Source organism: Haliaeetus albicilla, chromosome Z, assembly GCF_947461875.1.
Source record: "Haliaeetus albicilla chromosome Z, bHalAlb1.1, whole genome shotgun sequence".
NCBI lineage: Eukaryota > Metazoa > Chordata > Aves > Accipitriformes > Accipitridae > Haliaeetus > Haliaeetus albicilla.
In genome coordinates, this window is record NC_091516.1 from 55,605,213 (window position 1) to 55,623,410 (window position 18,198).

The 18,198-nt window shown below is 39.4% G+C and overlaps 1 protein-coding gene across 1 annotated transcript in view; it reads left to right on the top strand.

Annotated features, from left to right (window-relative positions):
- The window catches only part of DGKQ (diacylglycerol kinase theta), a 96,820-nt gene that overhangs the window by 66,628 nt on the left and 11,994 nt on the right, over positions 1–18,198 (top strand). Inside the window, exons 11-19 of the mRNA XM_069777270.1 lie at positions 1,055–1,109; positions 2,279–2,340; positions 2,603–2,753; positions 3,616–3,654; positions 5,330–5,445; positions 12,339–12,490; positions 13,870–14,018; positions 14,596–14,777; positions 16,242–16,342. Coding sequence (XP_069633371.1) covers positions 1,055–1,109; positions 2,279–2,340; positions 2,603–2,753; positions 3,616–3,654; positions 5,330–5,445; positions 12,339–12,490; positions 13,870–14,018; positions 14,596–14,777; positions 16,242–16,342 — 1,007 coding nt within the window. The remainder of the gene's footprint in view (positions 1–1,054; positions 1,110–2,278; positions 2,341–2,602; positions 2,754–3,615; positions 3,655–5,329; positions 5,446–12,338; positions 12,491–13,869; positions 14,019–14,595; positions 14,778–16,241; positions 16,343–18,198) is intronic.

Below are 18,198 nucleotides of genomic sequence, written 5' to 3' on the forward strand. Positions count from 1 at the left end.
CATGCAGCTCATTTTGCACCATAGGATGGTTCTAGGATTTCACTTCAGTACTTTTTCTCAAGTGCTGTGGACCTTTTAACAAAATTTGGAAAATCTTGTCTGAAGTCTTGTCTCATCTGAAAAAAGCAACTGTCAAACGGGATGGTTGGGTACTCCGGGAAAGATCTTCACATCTCTGTATTTGGGAAGCTAGTTTTAGGTTGTAAGAGACTTAATTCCATGGCTCAATTGCAATTTCTCTGATATTGATAGTTTTTTAAAGGGTTTTCTCCTTTTTCTGTATGAAGAAGCACATACAGGATATATCTTTTTAATATCCAGAATTTGCCGTTGCTGAAGATCCTCTCCCAAGTTGCTCTCATTGAATTTCAGGCAAACCAAATGTAGGCAGTTGAGGCTTTTAACACCCCTGTTCATGACATGTAAAGCAACATCATTTGTCCTCTGCCTATCAAGATTAAAAGTTAAGAGACTTCCTCAATCCTGAGTGTCGCATGTTTCCAGGGTTGCAGTAATCCTAGTTCAACTCTTGGCTTTTCTCATCCAGCTGCAAGGGACTTGGGTGGTCCTTGGCAGTATAGTTTGGAAAAGGGACTGTGGCACACGTGAAGAGGGTTTCATTCCATCAGTGCTGGTGGAGTGCCCCAGGAGATGGGGACCGGTCAGCCTGCTTTTGCCAAGCCTGGTTCCTGGGCCATCTTCTCAAAGAGCAGGTTCATTCCCAGTCCTGCATGCTTTCTCTGGAAGGATGCTCTGGAAATATCCTTGTTGAGCTGCTGGTCACTGAAGGGGTGTAGAGTTAACTGTGCTTTAGAGGTGCCCTTTCACCGTGGGCCTGCAAGGATGCTGATGTAGTTAAGGGCATGGGAGCCTGAAGCCATATGTGCGAGACTGAGTGTATAAAATGAGGATTATCCCTGGCTTGGGAGGAACGGGTTAGGGGAAGAACATTGTGCTTCTGTGTGTGCAGCGTATAATATAATGTTAATGTTAAACATCTGGCAAAATTATATTTCGTTCAGAAACTACATTTACATGTTGCATCTTTTGGCAGACGGAGTGCCTCCAGAATTTCAAATTGGTGGAAGTGCTTATGGGCAGTAAGCAAGGTAAGTGAAGGAGCATTGGCCAAATGCACGTCTGTAACTGATCTTCTAGCTTTTTTTGCCCACTTCTAACACAGTCACAATTAATTTTTTACAATAAATGCCTTCACAAATGAAACTTCACCATCCTGTTGAAATACTCAATCAGAACTGATGTTGGTTTTTTCGGTCTTGTGTGTCCTGTGGGAATATGGTTCTCTTCTCTTTCTTCATCACCACATAAAGGGTTTATTAGCAGTTTCTGGTGGGTATTGACACTTCGGCGAAGAGTCTTGTTTTGGGGAGCTGCCTTTAACTGACATAATTTTCTTAACTGCAGTTATTTAGTAAAGATTGTGACATTCAAGTGACTCCCTTCCTTCCCTTCTCTTTCACCCTGACACTGCCCCCAAACAAGAGCAAATTTGAGTCCTGAGATAGTCCAATTGCAGTCCAACTGCATTATGAAGTATAGAAATACGCAGTCCTAGCATTGCTCAAGAGGTTTGTGATCCTGCAGGAGCTGAGCTGGTGTTCTCCAAGTTCACATCCCTTTGTGCTTCATTATTTCTAACATTGCATGGAGAGATAAAATAAAGCCACTGAAGTCTTCTGATCGTGCCCTGGCCACACCCAAGTAAATACCTTTGTAGTTCAAATACTGGCCTGATACTTTGCTTGGTTTGAGAGTCTTACCAGTAAGTTGTTTCATAAGCTTATTGCAGCCTTGTGAATGTCTTGTCTTGGTTGATTTCTGGTGCTCTGTTTTAAAGCATCATTTACAACCTCACTTTAGCTGGAAGTTGTTACAATTGTTTTAATATTTTAATAAAATACAGAAGTTGTTTATTACTGTAGTTGCCAAGGAATGTACTTTTAAAGTTTTCTGTGAAACACTTAGCTTGTTACCAAAGTACTGCTTGTCTGTTGGGTGTCTTCAAGGTGTTTCTCCCTATTTTTTTAAAGGATGGTGGTGTATAAGAGCTGTGAACAACATCAGACTGTTCAAAGCACCTAAATGATTTTTTCTGTTGAATAATGAGTAGTTCAGATCTGTGTGGTCCTTTACATAATGTTGGTTGTACACAGAGTTGTGAATTTTCCCTAAATTTTTTTGTATTGTTTTTGTTTAATTGAGCCTGGTAATAACTTACAGTGCTTTCAAACATGATTAACGTTCTTGCTGTCTTTAGTTCAGCGCATGGTCTTGGACAATCAGGAACCGATTCTTAACAGACTCAAGGACATAAGAAAGGTAAATCTGAAAAAGAAATATGATCCTTTTTTATAGCAAGTAAGGAGTCCTCTTTCTTACAGAAAAAGTAAGTAATCAGTTACCCCCACACACAGCTGGCTCATCTGTAGAGAAGCTAAGTGCTTGGACTGAAGTTTATTTCTGTTTGTGATATTCTCTAGCCGTAGAGGACTTGATTGCTAAGTTCAGAACTATTTGGGATTTGGTTTCATGATATCTTTTTGCCACATGTCACGTCGTTTATTTTTCTTTATTTTGGTAGACTTCAATACGTCAGATGAATCAAACAAGATTTTACATTGTGGAAAATAGTAAATCCATTGTACGAGTAAATTTATTTGTTGGTGGCCTTCCACCTCAGCTTTCCCCTGAAGAATACACAAATATTCTCAAGGAAGAATTAGCTATCAAATGTAAGTAAACAAGTGCATTTTGAGATATATTCACTTATACAAAATAAAATGTAGTAGCATATATTGCTCCTTTTTATTATTTTTTTCCTTAATGTTTTCTGACCTTATTTGAAAAATCAGTCTGCCTTGTATTCTCACAGGGGGCTTTTTTATTAATTTTAACATGTTCATGGTTGCATGAGAGGTGTGACAGCTCATTATTCACAGAATTATTATTATATTACATGAGTTCTATGTGACCAGGCCATTTTTTTTAGTGAAAAAGCATCACTTTTTAGAAGTGAACCGTACCTACCTTACACCATTCAAATTATGGCAGTGCAGTTTAATTCTCTGTGCACGAATGTTCCTCGCCTTTATTAACCTCTGACGTTTTTTCATGAGCTGTCCTCCACGTTGTTCATGAGCTCTGTGCCTGGTCATGGAGAAGTATGAGCAGTGCATGCACACGCATATGGACAAGCAGACAGTGAGAAGAATTTATTTTTCTTTTTCAAAGAAGTATAATTGATTTTTCATAATACTCTTTCAACCAACTTGTTCTATAAACAGTGTCAGGAATGCGTCATGCTTTTTGTTTCAGGAAACGAAGCATTTTTCCCAATCCTTTATGTAACTTCAAGAGGAATTAAACTTTAAATACCAGAAAGAATTCATAGTCACCTTTTATGAAAATCAGTTTAGCTCTTCTAACTTGCAAAGTAAACTTAGGGGAGGGAAAGTGTTAGCTGGAGATTCTTCCTGTATTTGTATAACTTTTAATATTTATTTATATTATATTTATGTAACTTCTAAAAATATTTTAAATATTTACTCTAAATGTACCCAAGGTTTTATGTGTTTATATTTTTACCCTTTGCAGCAAACGTAGTATCTGTGAGTCATGTTTATCAAGCACAAGGTAAGCATTAAGATTTTTAGCCTTGCAAACGTCTATTTTCAAAACTGCAGCCTAATACTAGAGGCTCTAAGCTCAGAGTATGCTAGTCTTATTGCATAAGCAAAAAGCCCTTCAGATAAAATGTAACACATTGTATTTATGAAAAGCAGTGGATTAGTGTTACCTTATTAAAAAAAAAACTAAAAGGTTGGCTTCATGTCTCATGTACCAGAAAGTGGTAATAATTCATCATAAAAACAAATTTTGAAGTTGCACTTCAACTGAATAGTCTAACACCATTGAATTGTTAAAAACCCTTCAAGTGCTCTCTTTCTCTTTATTTTGACTTCCAAAATACTAAAATTTGGTGGTACTTTTGAACTTGATGGGATTGTTTAACAGTTACTGTTTCCTAGCATAGTGTTAAGTGGGGGTTCAGTGGCTGGAAGTCTGAAGAAAATCAGTACACTCATCTCTGCATTCATCCTTTGAGCTGTTGCTTTGGTTTTGCTGTGCAAATTTTGTTTCAGCAAGGTTGGAGAAGCTGCAAGGCTTCTGAGAGCCGGAGCAGCAGTGGCTCTGTGCAGCTGTAGTGCAGTGGTCAGAGGGAGATCTGCATTTGGTAAAACTTTAAAGTGTGGAATTTGTCTTTTGTACGTTAAGGTGTGCATATCCAAGATGTTTCACGTCCTTTGGCAGGCTTAACTTTCATGTGAACGCTATATGAATCTTTCTATAGCATGGTTTTGAAGACTGATGGGTGCTTCCTTTGTGTGTTTGCTGTCTCACGTGGCTAGTTAATACTGACTTTTTGTAAGGAAAACCATAAAGCTTTCAGATGTGCCTTCTTTTTATATTTGTCAATGGAGAATAGTTGGGTTTGTGATACTCCTCTCATGTCACAGCTTACTTTAACCAGGTTTACGTGCGTATGTTTTTTAGATATTTCTGCTTGTATGTGATTTTTACTGTTCTTTGTGGTTTTTTACTTTCTGAGTATTTTTATGTTTCTGATAACTTCCTGACTCTCGGGTTTTTTGGTTGTGTTACCAGCTTACATCTCATATGCTGTCTGTTACGCACTTTGATCTTGTCCTGCCCCGTTTTCCTCCTCACTAAGCATCTTACTTTAAACTAACTCGTCAGTATTTTCTTTTATTTTGTTTTTCCTTTTTGTCTTCCCTTCTTACCCAACTTCCCCATACAGGACCTAAGCCGACATAAAGATCTTAAATTGATTCTCAAACCAAATCTTTGCTTGTAATAATTCTTACTGAGATATTGTCAGTGAATGGAACTACTGGATTTTTAATAATGAGATACAAAATGAAACCTGATACCTTTGTCATTTTTACATGATGGTAACAGCCTGTTAGTTGTGAAGAAGAGTATGGAAATAGGCCATACTTCTCAAGCCCAAAAGAAGTCTTTAAATATGCATCAGTTCTGGGCTGCAGTTCTTCTTGTCCTAAAACTGCTTTGCCTTAACAAAAATCTGTGGTGCATTTTGGGGTATGAAGGAAGGCTTAAAAAAAACCCAGCCTAATTCACTGATAACCAACAACCGCAGGTGTTACAGAGTAACTTTTACTGAGTAATGTCCTGAGTAAACTGAGTAAACTTTCATTGTGATATGATGATACTGATTTCCTAATAATAGAAAATATAAAAAAATACTTCTGATACCTCTTTACAGGTGCTGTTGTACTCGAAATTTCCTGCTTTTCTGAAGCTGAAAGAATATATATGCTAGTTAAAGATACAACTGTCAATGACAAGCCTCTGAATGCTGTGGTGATTCCTGAAGTTACGGTAAGAGATGGGATTGAATTTAAAATATGTCTTTAAAAGAAAAAAATTACCTCTAAGACTTTTTCTGCTGGAAGTAAATGAAAATACATTTTATTCAAAGGAGCCATACAGTGAGTTTCTGTAAGTAGCGTGATGAAAAAAAAGAGCCTGTACTTTTTGTCTATGATATACTTCTGTGAGTTAAGTCACTTGTCCTGTTACTGTTGAGTTGTCAGGAATAACTACACAACTGCATAACTATACAATTATAAAGGGGAGAAAACCAAATTTTTTTTTCCTCTTTATTTCTTTCAATGATCAGAAAGTTAGGTAGGGTTTTAGTTTTAGCTGGTGTGTCTTAAAATGCTTACAACACCTTTGGTTTGGGGACTAATTGTGTTTCCTCGCTAACCATGAGGTAAAGTACTGCTGCTAATTTTCACATTTTCAGTATCTTCATTTCCCCCATTCTGTAGCAGAGGGAGTTTGATGTTGTTTAAATGCTGCATTGTGGATTTCAGAGGAAAACAGTCTGCTGAAAGACTTAGTGCCAGGGTCCTTTTACAAATACAGGCTTGAATTCTCATTTATTAATTTTTATGGTTACAAACCACTTTCCTATGAATCAGTTAGTTTAATAATAGGTTTCATGTTAACATAGCAGTTTCAGGGTGAAAAGAGGAAAATGTTTCACTGAGCAAATTGATTTTTAACCAGGATGCTGTAGGTTCTTTCCAAAAGAGAGCGTAGCTGTAGTTACTTCCTGTTACTGTTTTTCCAGAGTTGCATTATGGCAACTGAAGTGAGGGTCTTGGTTTGACTTTTTAGAACTTCACAGAAGGTTGAAAACTTAAAAAAATACATAATTAGTGGGAACTATGAAACAACTTTAGAAGGGAGGATCTCAAGTTCAATAGCCATAGTTGCATACTTACATGCCTGCTTTTACCATTTTAAAAGTCCTATGCTTGTCAAAGTTTTCTGAAGGCAAAATTATTTTTTTATGCGAGCAGATACTAGTGGCAATGCTTGTATGAAACTGGCAAGATTAAAAACTATTCCCCCTCCAAATATAGTGAGTGCCTTGTTCCTATGCATGCATAGGCATTGTGTTTTGTAAAATCCTTAGAAACCACAGTTCCCCCTTGTCCAAACTAGGTGTCAGAGTTTCTGTTATAAGAAACAGAAGGCAGTGTGAAGATGGGACTGCTTTTTGATGCTTGTTTTCGGTGGTTTTTAGGCAAATGCATTACAAATGCATTATGAGCCTAGATTTGGTCCATGGCATGTGAAACTGAACATGCTCCCCTCTGTTAATTACATGTGTCTGGTTTTCTGGCACTAGATATGTTTGAAGTGAACTTCTTGATGCCAGGAAAATAAGGATAATGCTATCTGTTATCTGATGCAAGATATTTTTTAGAAACGCCAGATCAGGGGACTGCTAGGGATGAATTTCTAATATGTAAGAAGGAGAGAGGGGCTGTACACGTGCATATACATTTTGTTTCCATTTCAGGATGTATTATTTATATTTTGTCATCTCACTGAAATGAGCCAAGTGTTAATCTAAATCATATTTTGAGTGTTCATATGTGCTTTGGCCACCGAGCTTATGCCATTCAGTAATTAGGCAGAGTAAACTAATGACTGATTGTTGACCCTACTTTGGGTAGCAGTTTGACTAGATGACCTCCTGAGGTACTTTCCAACCTAGATTATCCTTTTATCCTATGATACTATTATCCTTTGTTTATACTTTATAAATGTGACCATTTAAGTACAGCACCAGGAAATAACTTATACAGGAACTGAGCACAGTAGTAAATTTATACTGTGTTTGACATTCCTCTTGTGGGTGAAATAGAAAGAAATTGGGAATGAAGGGCTACTGTGTAGTCTCAGAAGAAGAATGGGTGATGAAACAAAGGCCACAGTGGTTTGGTTAATGAATGATTTTTCCAAATTGCAACTTAAATAAAACAAACAAAACAACCCTTCTTAAAAGTTGATAAAAGAACAGAAGTAATTTGGTGGTTAGTGGGTTGCTAGTCCTTCATTTTTCTGAGGTGAGATTTGCTTACTCTGTGTCTGATATACCCGGTTTTAGTCTGGCATGGTAAGGTCTGCCAGAAAGAATTCATCTTCTTATGATCACTACTGAAAAGTTTGAATACAGAATCAGTTTGCACTAACTGCTTATTAGAAAGTCAAGCAATTAGTGTGATCGGATGTGTTGATCTGTTCTGCTGTTTCATGATCTCAGGCCTTTAAGAATTTAATCAAATGCTTTTTCATTTCATAATATTCAAATAAATGAAAATACTGTCTTCACTGGAGTGTTGAAAAAAATACAGTCTCTTACACAGCAGCTAAACAGCTTTGTAAAGACCTGCAAGAGCAGTTTGGTATCACTTTTTGGTAGCATGTCAAGGTGGAAGATATCGCAGGGCTGAATCTTTGAATTGAAAGCTAATTTACCAGAACTCTTTTTGCAGTACTGGCAAACAAGGAAATCAGCAGAGAGTTGTATGAGGCAAGTATCAGCATGAAGGTGACAAGTTTTTGTAGCTTTATCACTAATACCACTTACCAGTGGTTCCTTAAGAGTAGTAGAAAAAGATGTGGGAGTGTCCCGGATGGGTGAAACTTTCCATTTCATTCATTTCACTAATTCCTCACAAAAATGTGTCCAATGTAAAAAGCATAATAGTTTAATGACCTTCTTAGCCATAACACCATGAAAGGTTACTTTCCACCCTTCTTCCACCGCCGCAGTTCCCCCAGAAGTACAGAAAAGGCTTGAGCTCCTACTGCATTGACCCAGCTGCTGCTCCAGTTGCATTGAGACACCTTGCACATCATTCCTCATCGGATGCAATGACTCTTTTCTGGCCAGGGTGGAGGAAGTCTGTGCTTGGGCATCATGAGTCCTTGCACATGGGAGATGCTGCAGACAGCCCACTTGAAATGTTGAATTTTACTTGTCATTTAGAGATAATCTGCAGTTCCTGGAGACAGCCCACCACCCTGGAAGATGCACCATGGTTGTTGTGCTGGCAGGCCTGTGGCACAGAACACCTTGTTCTGCCTTGTTGTGAGGTGTGATTACACAGTACACTCAAACAGAAAGGGTGTTAGGGTGGATAACAAATGTCTTGCCCCTGCCTGAAGACGCAGTGTGCTAATCCGGACAAATTAAGCAATTCACAGTGACTGTCAGAGTGTCTAAATCACACGGCTTCCTTTATCTGTCTCTAAGAAACGAGCAATAAATTCCTTCCTGAACACCAGCCAACACAAAACCCCTCTGCAGATTTCATTCTTCAAGCAGAGCACTGAAGCCAGGGCTAAAGGGGGAAGGGAGTCCTCAGGCTGTGAGTCACACATCCCCTTCTGCCCAGTAACAAACTCCTCGTATGTCCCCACTGGGGCTTTATTAAGGGATTAAAAAAAATTCTGCAGCATAAGAGTGCTACCCTTGTGGCCGTCTGTAACGGAGCATGTACTTTTCAGAAAGCAGCACAGCAGGCATGCTCTGCTGTAGAAACTGTCAGAAAAAACCTCCAGAAAACAGGAGGTTTTAACTCCTACTGAAGAATAATTGTTTTCTTGGAAGCTGGCCTTTATCTAGGGATTCAGCAATGTTTCTTACTCCTTTAAGTTTAATGAAGGGTGATGATGGGAAGCAAGTTAACTCTAAGGCTAAGCACTTTCTAGAATACTTCTGTTTATTCTACAGAGGTGAGTTTAGTCCTAAATAGGTATAGTTAGGGATTTACATTAGAAGATACTTGCAACACAGATGGTTTTGAGTGGTAGGACTGCTCAGTTTATACCACATACAGATATTTTGTTAGCTCCACGCGTTCTCCACAGCTGCTTGTGAGTCTTAGTAGCATTCAGGGTAAATGTTTCGCTTTTTTGTTTTTGTACAATATTGACACTTGAGAATTAGGAAGTTTAGATGGCAGTTTTGTAGAAACTAAATACATATTTGCAACAATATATATTTGCTTGAGTAAGATCTCAGACAACTTTCCAAAACACAGCTGCGCTTTTGAATGCCTTGGAGCTTACCACGTCTCAGAAATCATTGCAATTCCCTGAAGTTCCTTGTGAATTATTTTAGTTACTTGGTTTTAAACCCAGTGCGTTAGAACTTGCCTGTAAAAGCAAGTAATGTAAAACATGTGTTGAATATGTCACTTCTAAATGTCCAAACCCAGTATTTTTAGAAACTGATTTCCTGAAGAAGAGAAGGTAATCAAATGTTCTTGTCCATATTCAAGTAAGGTATTTGTTTGACTTGAATTTTGGGCTAGTTTCTTTTCTCTCATTCTTTTTTGAAAAACTTTTTGTTTACTTTGAGCTGCAGAACTGAACATTTTTTCTTTCTGTTATACCCTTGCTCCCCATTTTTTTAAACCCCACAAATTTCTGCGTGTTGGACCAAGGCTGAGGTTTCAGATTGTTCAGAAAGTTGAAATGACTGGAAGTGAAATTTAAATAGTAAAAAAGCTCTGAAGAGGAAGAAATGGGAAGTGGTCAGGTGGGAAGGTAGGGCAGAGTAGAAGCTGGAACAAGGAGTGCAGGAAGGGAACAGTTTGCCCTGTTAGCGCATGGGACGTGGCGTTTCCTTTTAGAGCTGCTCTGCCTTCTGTTGCTTGTGGGACTTTCAAAGGACCATTCATAATGGGATATGGCAGATGATGGTGCAGGAATGGATGGAGTAATGAGAAGGGCTTTACTTCTGGGAAAGACAGAGCTCTGCTTACTATTTTTACTAATGCCTGTGATGGATTGAGGGGAGGAAATCCACTTCTGTTGCTGGGATGTGTGGATCCTTGAGCTGTTGACCTTACAACTCAAGAAGTCCTTCCGTTTTGTGACAGTGGCATGCACTGTTTTCCTTAGTCTTCCTTTGCTAGCTAGAAATATCCTTTCCATGTGCTTCACAGAAATAAACATATTACCCTTATTGTGTGTTGGACACACTTTGAATAGTTGCTTCCCCTTTTCCAATAAAGCCTGAATATGGAGGCAAGAGGTGTTTTGACCTAGCAGTCGTTCACAGTATAGTGTGAAGGTGGTTCCTCTGTAGAAAGCCGTGTGGACGGCTTTACAGTCTCTGTCTCGCCAACCTAGTTGTTTTGCCAGCAGTGAAACCTTTCCAGCAAAACAAAATTTTGAGGCTCTTCTGGCTCTTTGTCAGTGAAAATAGCCCTTGTTTGGCTAATTTATTTTTTTTTTAGAAGACGTACATATTTTCAAACTGAATGTCTCTGGTAGAATCTAAAGGATGAGGAAGGAAGGGGCAAGAGAAGTGTGTGCCTGCTTAGTGTTCCTCTTCCTGGTGTGTTTTCTGTTTGTGCTTTTGCAAGTCACGCTCCATGGCAGAGGGCATTTCTCATGCAGGTAGTGTCACAGAGGAGAAGGATTTTTATGTGTTTGCTTGTATCTTGACGCATCTGGCAGGATGTGGCTTGCAGAGGATTACCACCCAGCCCTTTTAGGAAAGCAAAATCTGAGGAAATCTCTCAGATACTGGGAAGCCCCAAACGATCATTTGTTTTTAAGCACCCAGATCAGCTCACAGATAGATGATGGTCTGGGGTGTCTCAACATCAGACTGCAGTTTGCTTCCCCACAAAGTTACTCATTAATTTGTCCTGATCTCTCCATTCTTCGCCTTGGTTCATGCTCTCTGGTGGTCACTCATAGACAGCAGCCGACACACTTTCTGGGTGCTGTCTCCTCTCCTCTGTAGCTCTTGGTATCTCTCCACGTTTGCACGCTGCGGTCATGCTGCTGCCTTGCCACCCCCTGAATCATTCTTGTCTAAATTGACTTATATTTAGCACTGTTATTCTGTTCCCTGAATCCATCCTGTCAGCTGCGTGACAAATTGCTGTTCCCTGAATGCTGTCCAATTTGTAAATACAAATTACCATAACTTAGGGACTGTGACAAACATTTGTGTTTTGAAGCGCACTCATTGAAATGCCCAATGGACTTTTCTGATGTGTACCTGCCCCGCAGCCCTGTGGCAGGACGAATGAAAGGTGTGCTGGTGTTTTCTGATCTTTCTAGAACCATTTACAAATCATTTTCTGGAATGATTTATGGGCTGGCTGGCTGAAAACCAGTCCCAAGGGAGTGCTTCTGGTGGCTGGAAGTTCTGACCTCTGGTGAGGCTGCAGGTATCGTTCCTGTGCAGTCTGTAGAGTATCCCAGGATATCCTCCTTCTGCCATGGGCAGTGGCTTCCTTTGGAGTGGTTTCTGGATGGGCTGTGCTTTGACAGCCCTTTGAGCAGCAGCTTCAGTAGAGGTGTGAGGATCATAAGACACTGGCACCAAATCCTCCTGATTAAAAATTTTAAATACATATTTTTTTAAATAAGCTTTCAACCTCTTCATGGGGAGGGGCATGCCAGTGTGTGCCCCGAACATTCTCATGTTGAAATGTTTTGTCCTTATAAATTAGCATGTATTCTAAGATGACCACAAAACTTAAGACAAATGTTTCAGTTGGTTTTCGAAGAAGTTCTCTCTTCACAACAAATGTGTTCGAGTTGTACATGACTCTGGAAGGTACCTTATCCCTCACACTATTCTTTGGCATAGACTGTTTACTGAAAATCTTTAGGAAGGACTACTTACAGTGCCTTTGTTTTTAATGTGAGGCTCAACTGTGTAGCTGGGAGTGTGTTAAGGAAACTTTAGTTCCCAGAAAACCAAGATCAGCAGCTAACCAGTCCATTGTCTGGACATTGAATCTTTTATTTATTGAATCTGGATTTTTTTTTTTAACTAAACATCAAGGAAACATCAGGAAATACTTCTGAGACTCAGTAGTAATTTTGCTGCCTAGTCATGATTTTGGCTAATCCTTTTTCTTGTCATCTTTCAGGCTTCCAAGATACCACAAAACTGCTGCCCACTTCTTGTATTTGTGAATCCAAAAAGTGGTGGTCTAAAGGGTCGGGATCTGCTGTACAGTTTTAGAAAGCTGCTAAACCCACATCAGGTCTTTGAACTTACCAATGGTGGCCCACTGCCTGGGTAAGTCATCATATTTTTCATTTTTTTTTAATTTATGTTGTTTTGGGTTTTTTTGAAAGGATGGATCAGATTCAATTGTTATGAAGATCTAAATTGCTTCTGTTCTGTGCCTGAAGACCAGAGCAGTGGATCACTTGTTCTGACTGGTTCTCACTGTGAAAACAGATTTAAACATTGAGGTTCCCTAACGAAAAGAGAATAGAGTAGTTCCTGATGCATGATGCTTGTGTCAAGTCTAATAGGGTCCAGTCCTGGGAAAGTCACATGCACTTTACAATAACACAGATTTAATAATTATTAAAATAAAAAGATTTTATAATTAAATGGGGATGGAAAGAGAAATGTCACATTGCCTGACAAGGGCTTGTATTTGGCTTTATTTCCTCTGATGTTTCACAGGAACTAACAGGAAAGTATAATAAAATTTCCTATCTTGACTCCTGAAATTTAGCCACAATTGCAGAATTAACAGGGCCTGCCTGATCACAGCTGCAACATTTCTAAATGCAAGGAACAGAACATAATGTGCTTGTAGGGAGGCAGGAACCGATTACTTGATTTAATCAACACCACTTTGTCACCAGCTTCATAAAACTGAAAGTTATGGTTGTAGCCTACTCAGAGCAGCCTCATTCCTTCAGCACTTTTTTACAAGGAACTGTCATGACAAGCTCTTCAAAACAAAAGCTTTCATGGCAGAAATGCAGCTTATGCGGGAGGCAAGAAAAGCAAGCTGCACAAACTAAGGTTTTTGTCAGAACTGTATAATTCTGTTGTCTTTCTAATGCAGCTCAAGCTCCAACTTCAGTAATGCATTCATTTTGTTTTGCCCATGGAATCCTTCTGTAGTTTTATGGCAAAATGCTTCCACTTGTTCCTTGCTTCTTGTGCAATGGGAAATAAAAATTCCTTTGCAGGGTATTTCAGTATGTAGGATGAAAAGCCACAAAAGGTAAGAGCGACAAGGAATATAGAAGAAGATGTGCTAGAAGTCCTATGACTAAGTAAAAAGAAAACCCCACCAGTAATCAACATCTCCACTAGGATTTAGAGGGTTATAAATGTTCACACTGAAATGATGAATAGTTAGATCTCTGTGTCTTTGGTGCAAAAGGAAGTGATTAACAATTTAGCTGTGAAGAATCTTAGAATGATGTGGTTTTCACTCTTTTTAAACAGCTTTATCTAGAAGTTCCTATTTTTCCATTTACTTTGTTGAAGTTGATCCTGAAACTGATTTGGGGCAGGGGGAGGGGTCTGGGTTCGGGCAGCAGAATCCAATAATAATGTGTTATCTTAAATAGTACATTAAGAGGCTTCGCTTTTCCTGTACTATATTGTAACAGTTCTTTTCCCCTTTGCTTTGTTTCTCAATGGAGGTTTCACACGTTCTCTAAAATCCCCTCCTTCCGAGTGCTGGTGTGCGGAGGGGACGGCACCGTCGGCTGGGTCCTTGGTGCGCTGGAGGAGATCAGGCACAAGCTGGTGTGCTCAGAGCCCTCAGTTGCCATCTTACCTTTAGGAACAGGTGAGAATCATAGCAAGCGCCATTCTTCTTCTGAAGGCAGAAGTCCTCCAGAACGTTTATCTTTATTTATCCGCCTGACAAACAACTCAGTTTTGCAGTAGAAATGCCATGACTCAGTTCTGGCCAGTGTTGGATAGCAAATGCAACATCAGCTTTTCAAGGAAGTGACAGTCATGCTTTCTGAAGGAAAAACAAGTGGCAGGAGTGTTGGTATGGGTGTGTCCGAGTGGGCAGGAGTTGGACAGGGCAAAACATTCTCCCCCTGACAACCACAGGTGCATCAGCCATTGCTGAAAACCAGCGAACTCAGCTGCTCCCTGACTTCTCACCTCCATAACAGGCTTTGCCATCACTTTTTGTGAAAACTTTTCAGATGAGACAGTGTACCTGTATGTGATACTAAGCACATGTGATGCTTAGATATTTTCTCTGCTTGTTAACTTTTCAGTCCAATCTCACTACTTCTGTGACTTGTTTGGAGTACCTTAATGCGATTTGATTTGTAAAACAGGGTTGATGCACTTTTTGATGCTTTTAGCTAGCTTACGAAATGCAGTTGTTCTTCATTGTTGCCCAGGTAATGACTTAGGGAGGGTCTTGCGATGGGGAGCTGGCTACAGTGGGGAGGACCCGTACTCGATTTTGGTTTCTGTGGATGAGGCGGATGACGTTCTTATGGATCGCTGGACTATCCTTCTGGATGCAGAAGAGCCAGCTGAAGGTGCAGAGAATGGTATTGCAGAACCTGAGCCTCCAAAGGTGAGCTGAGCACTGTTTGGGTTTGATTCTTAGGAACTGTTGTTCTAGCCAAAATCACAAAGAAGATAGTTACTAACGTAGTTTAATCTTTTATTGCTCACCTATCTTTGAGCTTGGACCTTACTGAGCTATTCCTTAGGGAACCCAGCATATGCCTGAACCTAGTGCTTCAGTTTTGGTAGGACTGGTTGGCTGCAGAACACACTTCATAGCTGTTTGGCAAAAAGTATCTGGTAGAGGATTAATGAAAAGATTCAAGTAACAATGGCATACCTATTTGCTTCAGTTGGAAAGAAATTTATTTCTCAAATAAGAAGAGCTTTTTGAAGGAATGCCAAACACTTTCCAGAACACTAGTGAAACTGGAGTGTCGACCAAAACCAAACAACCCCATGCCCCCCCAAAAGTACTCTTATCTTTCCTCTAACAGTTTAAAAAATGGCTGAGTTGCTAGCATATACAGGAAGTAAATACTTCTGTCATCTTACTGGCATTGCGTGTCTGTATTTGTGGCATCTGTTGTATTTTTTTTGAATGAAAGTCCCTGTCCTTTGGTTTGTATTACTTGTTTCTGTTTAGGGAAATAAAAATGCTGGTTGTAGATGGTGACTTCAGAGCTTTGTGTGAATCCTGGTTCTGGTTATCTTCAGACAAAACAAACAAATTGGACAATGGGGTGGCAAAAAGGAAGTAGGAAATTGTAATAATGGTAGCAATTGTCTAAGATGGTAGTCCAGTCACTGGAAAATGCTAGGCATTATGTGTCACTTGGAGGATTTAAGTTGCTCAGGTTCCAGGTATTTTTCACTTGGTGGAGACGGGTTAATCTACCCTGGGTACCTAATCTCCTTTTTAAAGTTGAAGGGCAGGAGAGTCAAGGGCTAGGTTAGAAAAGTTATGGGATGCACTGGCATGCAAAGGAAAAATTAATTGCAGAACCAGAAATGGTTGAAATCTGTAGAAACTTGAGACTGGTGTATAGGGAGCTATTTAAAATGCAGCTGAGCGGGTGAAGTCAAGTTCTTCACTTATCTGGCATAACCTGGTCACCTTCCAAAGTAAGGAAGAACATCTTCCCAATGATGTCATGATAAATCCATGGCTGATGCCAAAAATAATAGTGGCATGAGTGTTCAGCAACTTGTGTAGTTATTGCATAGAATTGCTTTGAGAAGTTGGTTTGGTTTTATTTCTGCATTTGTTTTTATTTCTGCCTTATTATGCTTGTTACTTGCAATTAAGATTAAATTTTTAAGTTTCTGGTACTTCGGAAATAATGACTACACATGTCAACAATTGTCCGTACAGCTTTAGTTTTAGTGCAGTGTTTCTGGAAAATGTTTTCCAGGATCTGTCAAGATCAAATGACTTGGATCATCTGAAAAGCTTGTTTTTGTTGAAAAACTTTGGAACCTCTTCATTTATAAACCTAAGGAGGAAATAATACTTTTTTTTTTTTGTCAGATTGTACAGATGAACAATTACTGTGGTCTTGGCATTGACGCAGAGTTGAGCTTGGACTTTCATCATGCTAGAGAAGAAGAACCAGGGAAATTTAATAGCAGGTAATCCTGGGGAAACCAAGGGTGAAGGGCAAACTCTGGTATTGCGTAACTTCCAATTTACACTATGGCTGATAATTGTAAAATGCTACAGGTATCCACAAACAGTATTGCTTGAGGCAGAGCTGGCACAGGGAGGCGTTAAGTTAGTCAGGAACTTGTAGACACAGAATTTGGTTTGGGGAGGGGCGGGGAGTGTTGTTTGGTTGGTTTGAGTTTGTTGTTTTGGGGTTTGGGGGGGGTTCTGCCTTTACCAAGAGAGAACACCAAAGCAGTTTTTGGAAGCCCTGTCGTTATTATTCAGTGTACTTTTTTGCCAATAACTGCAATTTTGAGGTAGTGGAAAAATCTCTTACTCAAAGCCTTTAGCAGGAGGGAGGGCAGTGCTGCTATGTGAGTAATAAACACACTGTTCAGAACTTCTTTGTACCTTTCCCAGCCTTGCTTAGTTCTGTGGTAGCACCTGCATGCTGGTAATGAGGATAAAAAAAGATCTCTGTGTCTCAAGTGAGACTGAATGATTAAAAAGGTATGGAGAGAGACCTTCCGCCTTTCTGGCACGCAGATCAATCAATAATAGTACTTTTTCTTCTTCCCGTTATCACTGATGAGAAAAAGAAACCACATTTGTGTAATTAATCAGTAATTCATTGTAGAAACTGGTTTTGTCTGCTTTCCCCTATGCTTGTGAGTAAATGTTCTCTAAATTGTCTCTTGGTTGCCAGAGACAGTTACAGCCAGTTACAACTATGCAGTATTCAAATCCTAACTATTAAAAATATTCTCTGATGGGTTATGAGTGTAATGATGTGCAATCCCACCTATCTTGCAGTGTTATATCTATCATTGCAGGCTTTGCTCATGTTTTGTCTTAAAAATGGAATAATACAGGATATTGTTTGTGGTACATAAATTACTATTAAGCATTGGTTTGCATTTTCAATCCACTGAATTAAAAACATCATAGGTCATAAAATCAGGCAATAATTTTGCATATAGCAGTGCTTGTTCTAGTGTATAAAACTGTTCTAGATTTACTTGTGCAATTAATATAATGTAAGAGTTACATTCATTCTTCCTTTAAAATACACTACCCTGCTTTTGCAAAGCTGCAGCACTTTAAAAGATATGTCCTTTTCTTAATGCTACTGTATTTACGGGTTGTACTTTGACTTTTATTGCCCTGTGTGCTTTTCATCCCTTGAATCTTTATCTCAGTCAGTTCATAGTGTGCAGCATGTGCAGTGCAGTGGGTGATGACTTGGTACCATTCTTGCAGACCTTTTACATGCGTATTCAGACACCATGCAAGCAGGGTGTCTTGGAGGGTGTGCAGGAAAGAGGTGATTTTTTTTTTTTGTAAATCTGAAGGGCTGTATATTTCTGTGATTCAAGATCTGAGAAAGAAACATGAAATAATGAGTTGATACTGAGCTACAGTTTTGCAGGAGACAAACAGCTTGTGCAGCTAACAGTGCTGACACATGATTGTTGCCTTTCGCTGCCTGTGATGATGATTGTTAAAATTGCTGGCTTTACTCTTTCCCAGGACATGCAAACGCATGCTCTTGCCAAGAGATTAGCATGTTTTTATTATTATTTTCAGTAAATTAACTGAGAAGGATGGCTACTTAATGCCAGATGCAACAGCTGCTGGCATGTGAATGGGCTGCTCCTGAGTGCAGAACAGGAAGTTTCAGGTTGTGACAACAGAAACTGCAGGTAGTCCTTGCGAGAAAAATGGGCTTGAGTGCTCTTCTGAATCAAGATCTTAAGCTGGTAAATGTCCTGAAAGCTGTGTGCTCTCTGTCCTCAAGCTGTATAGTCTCTTTACACGCTCAGGACTCCCTACCTTTGGC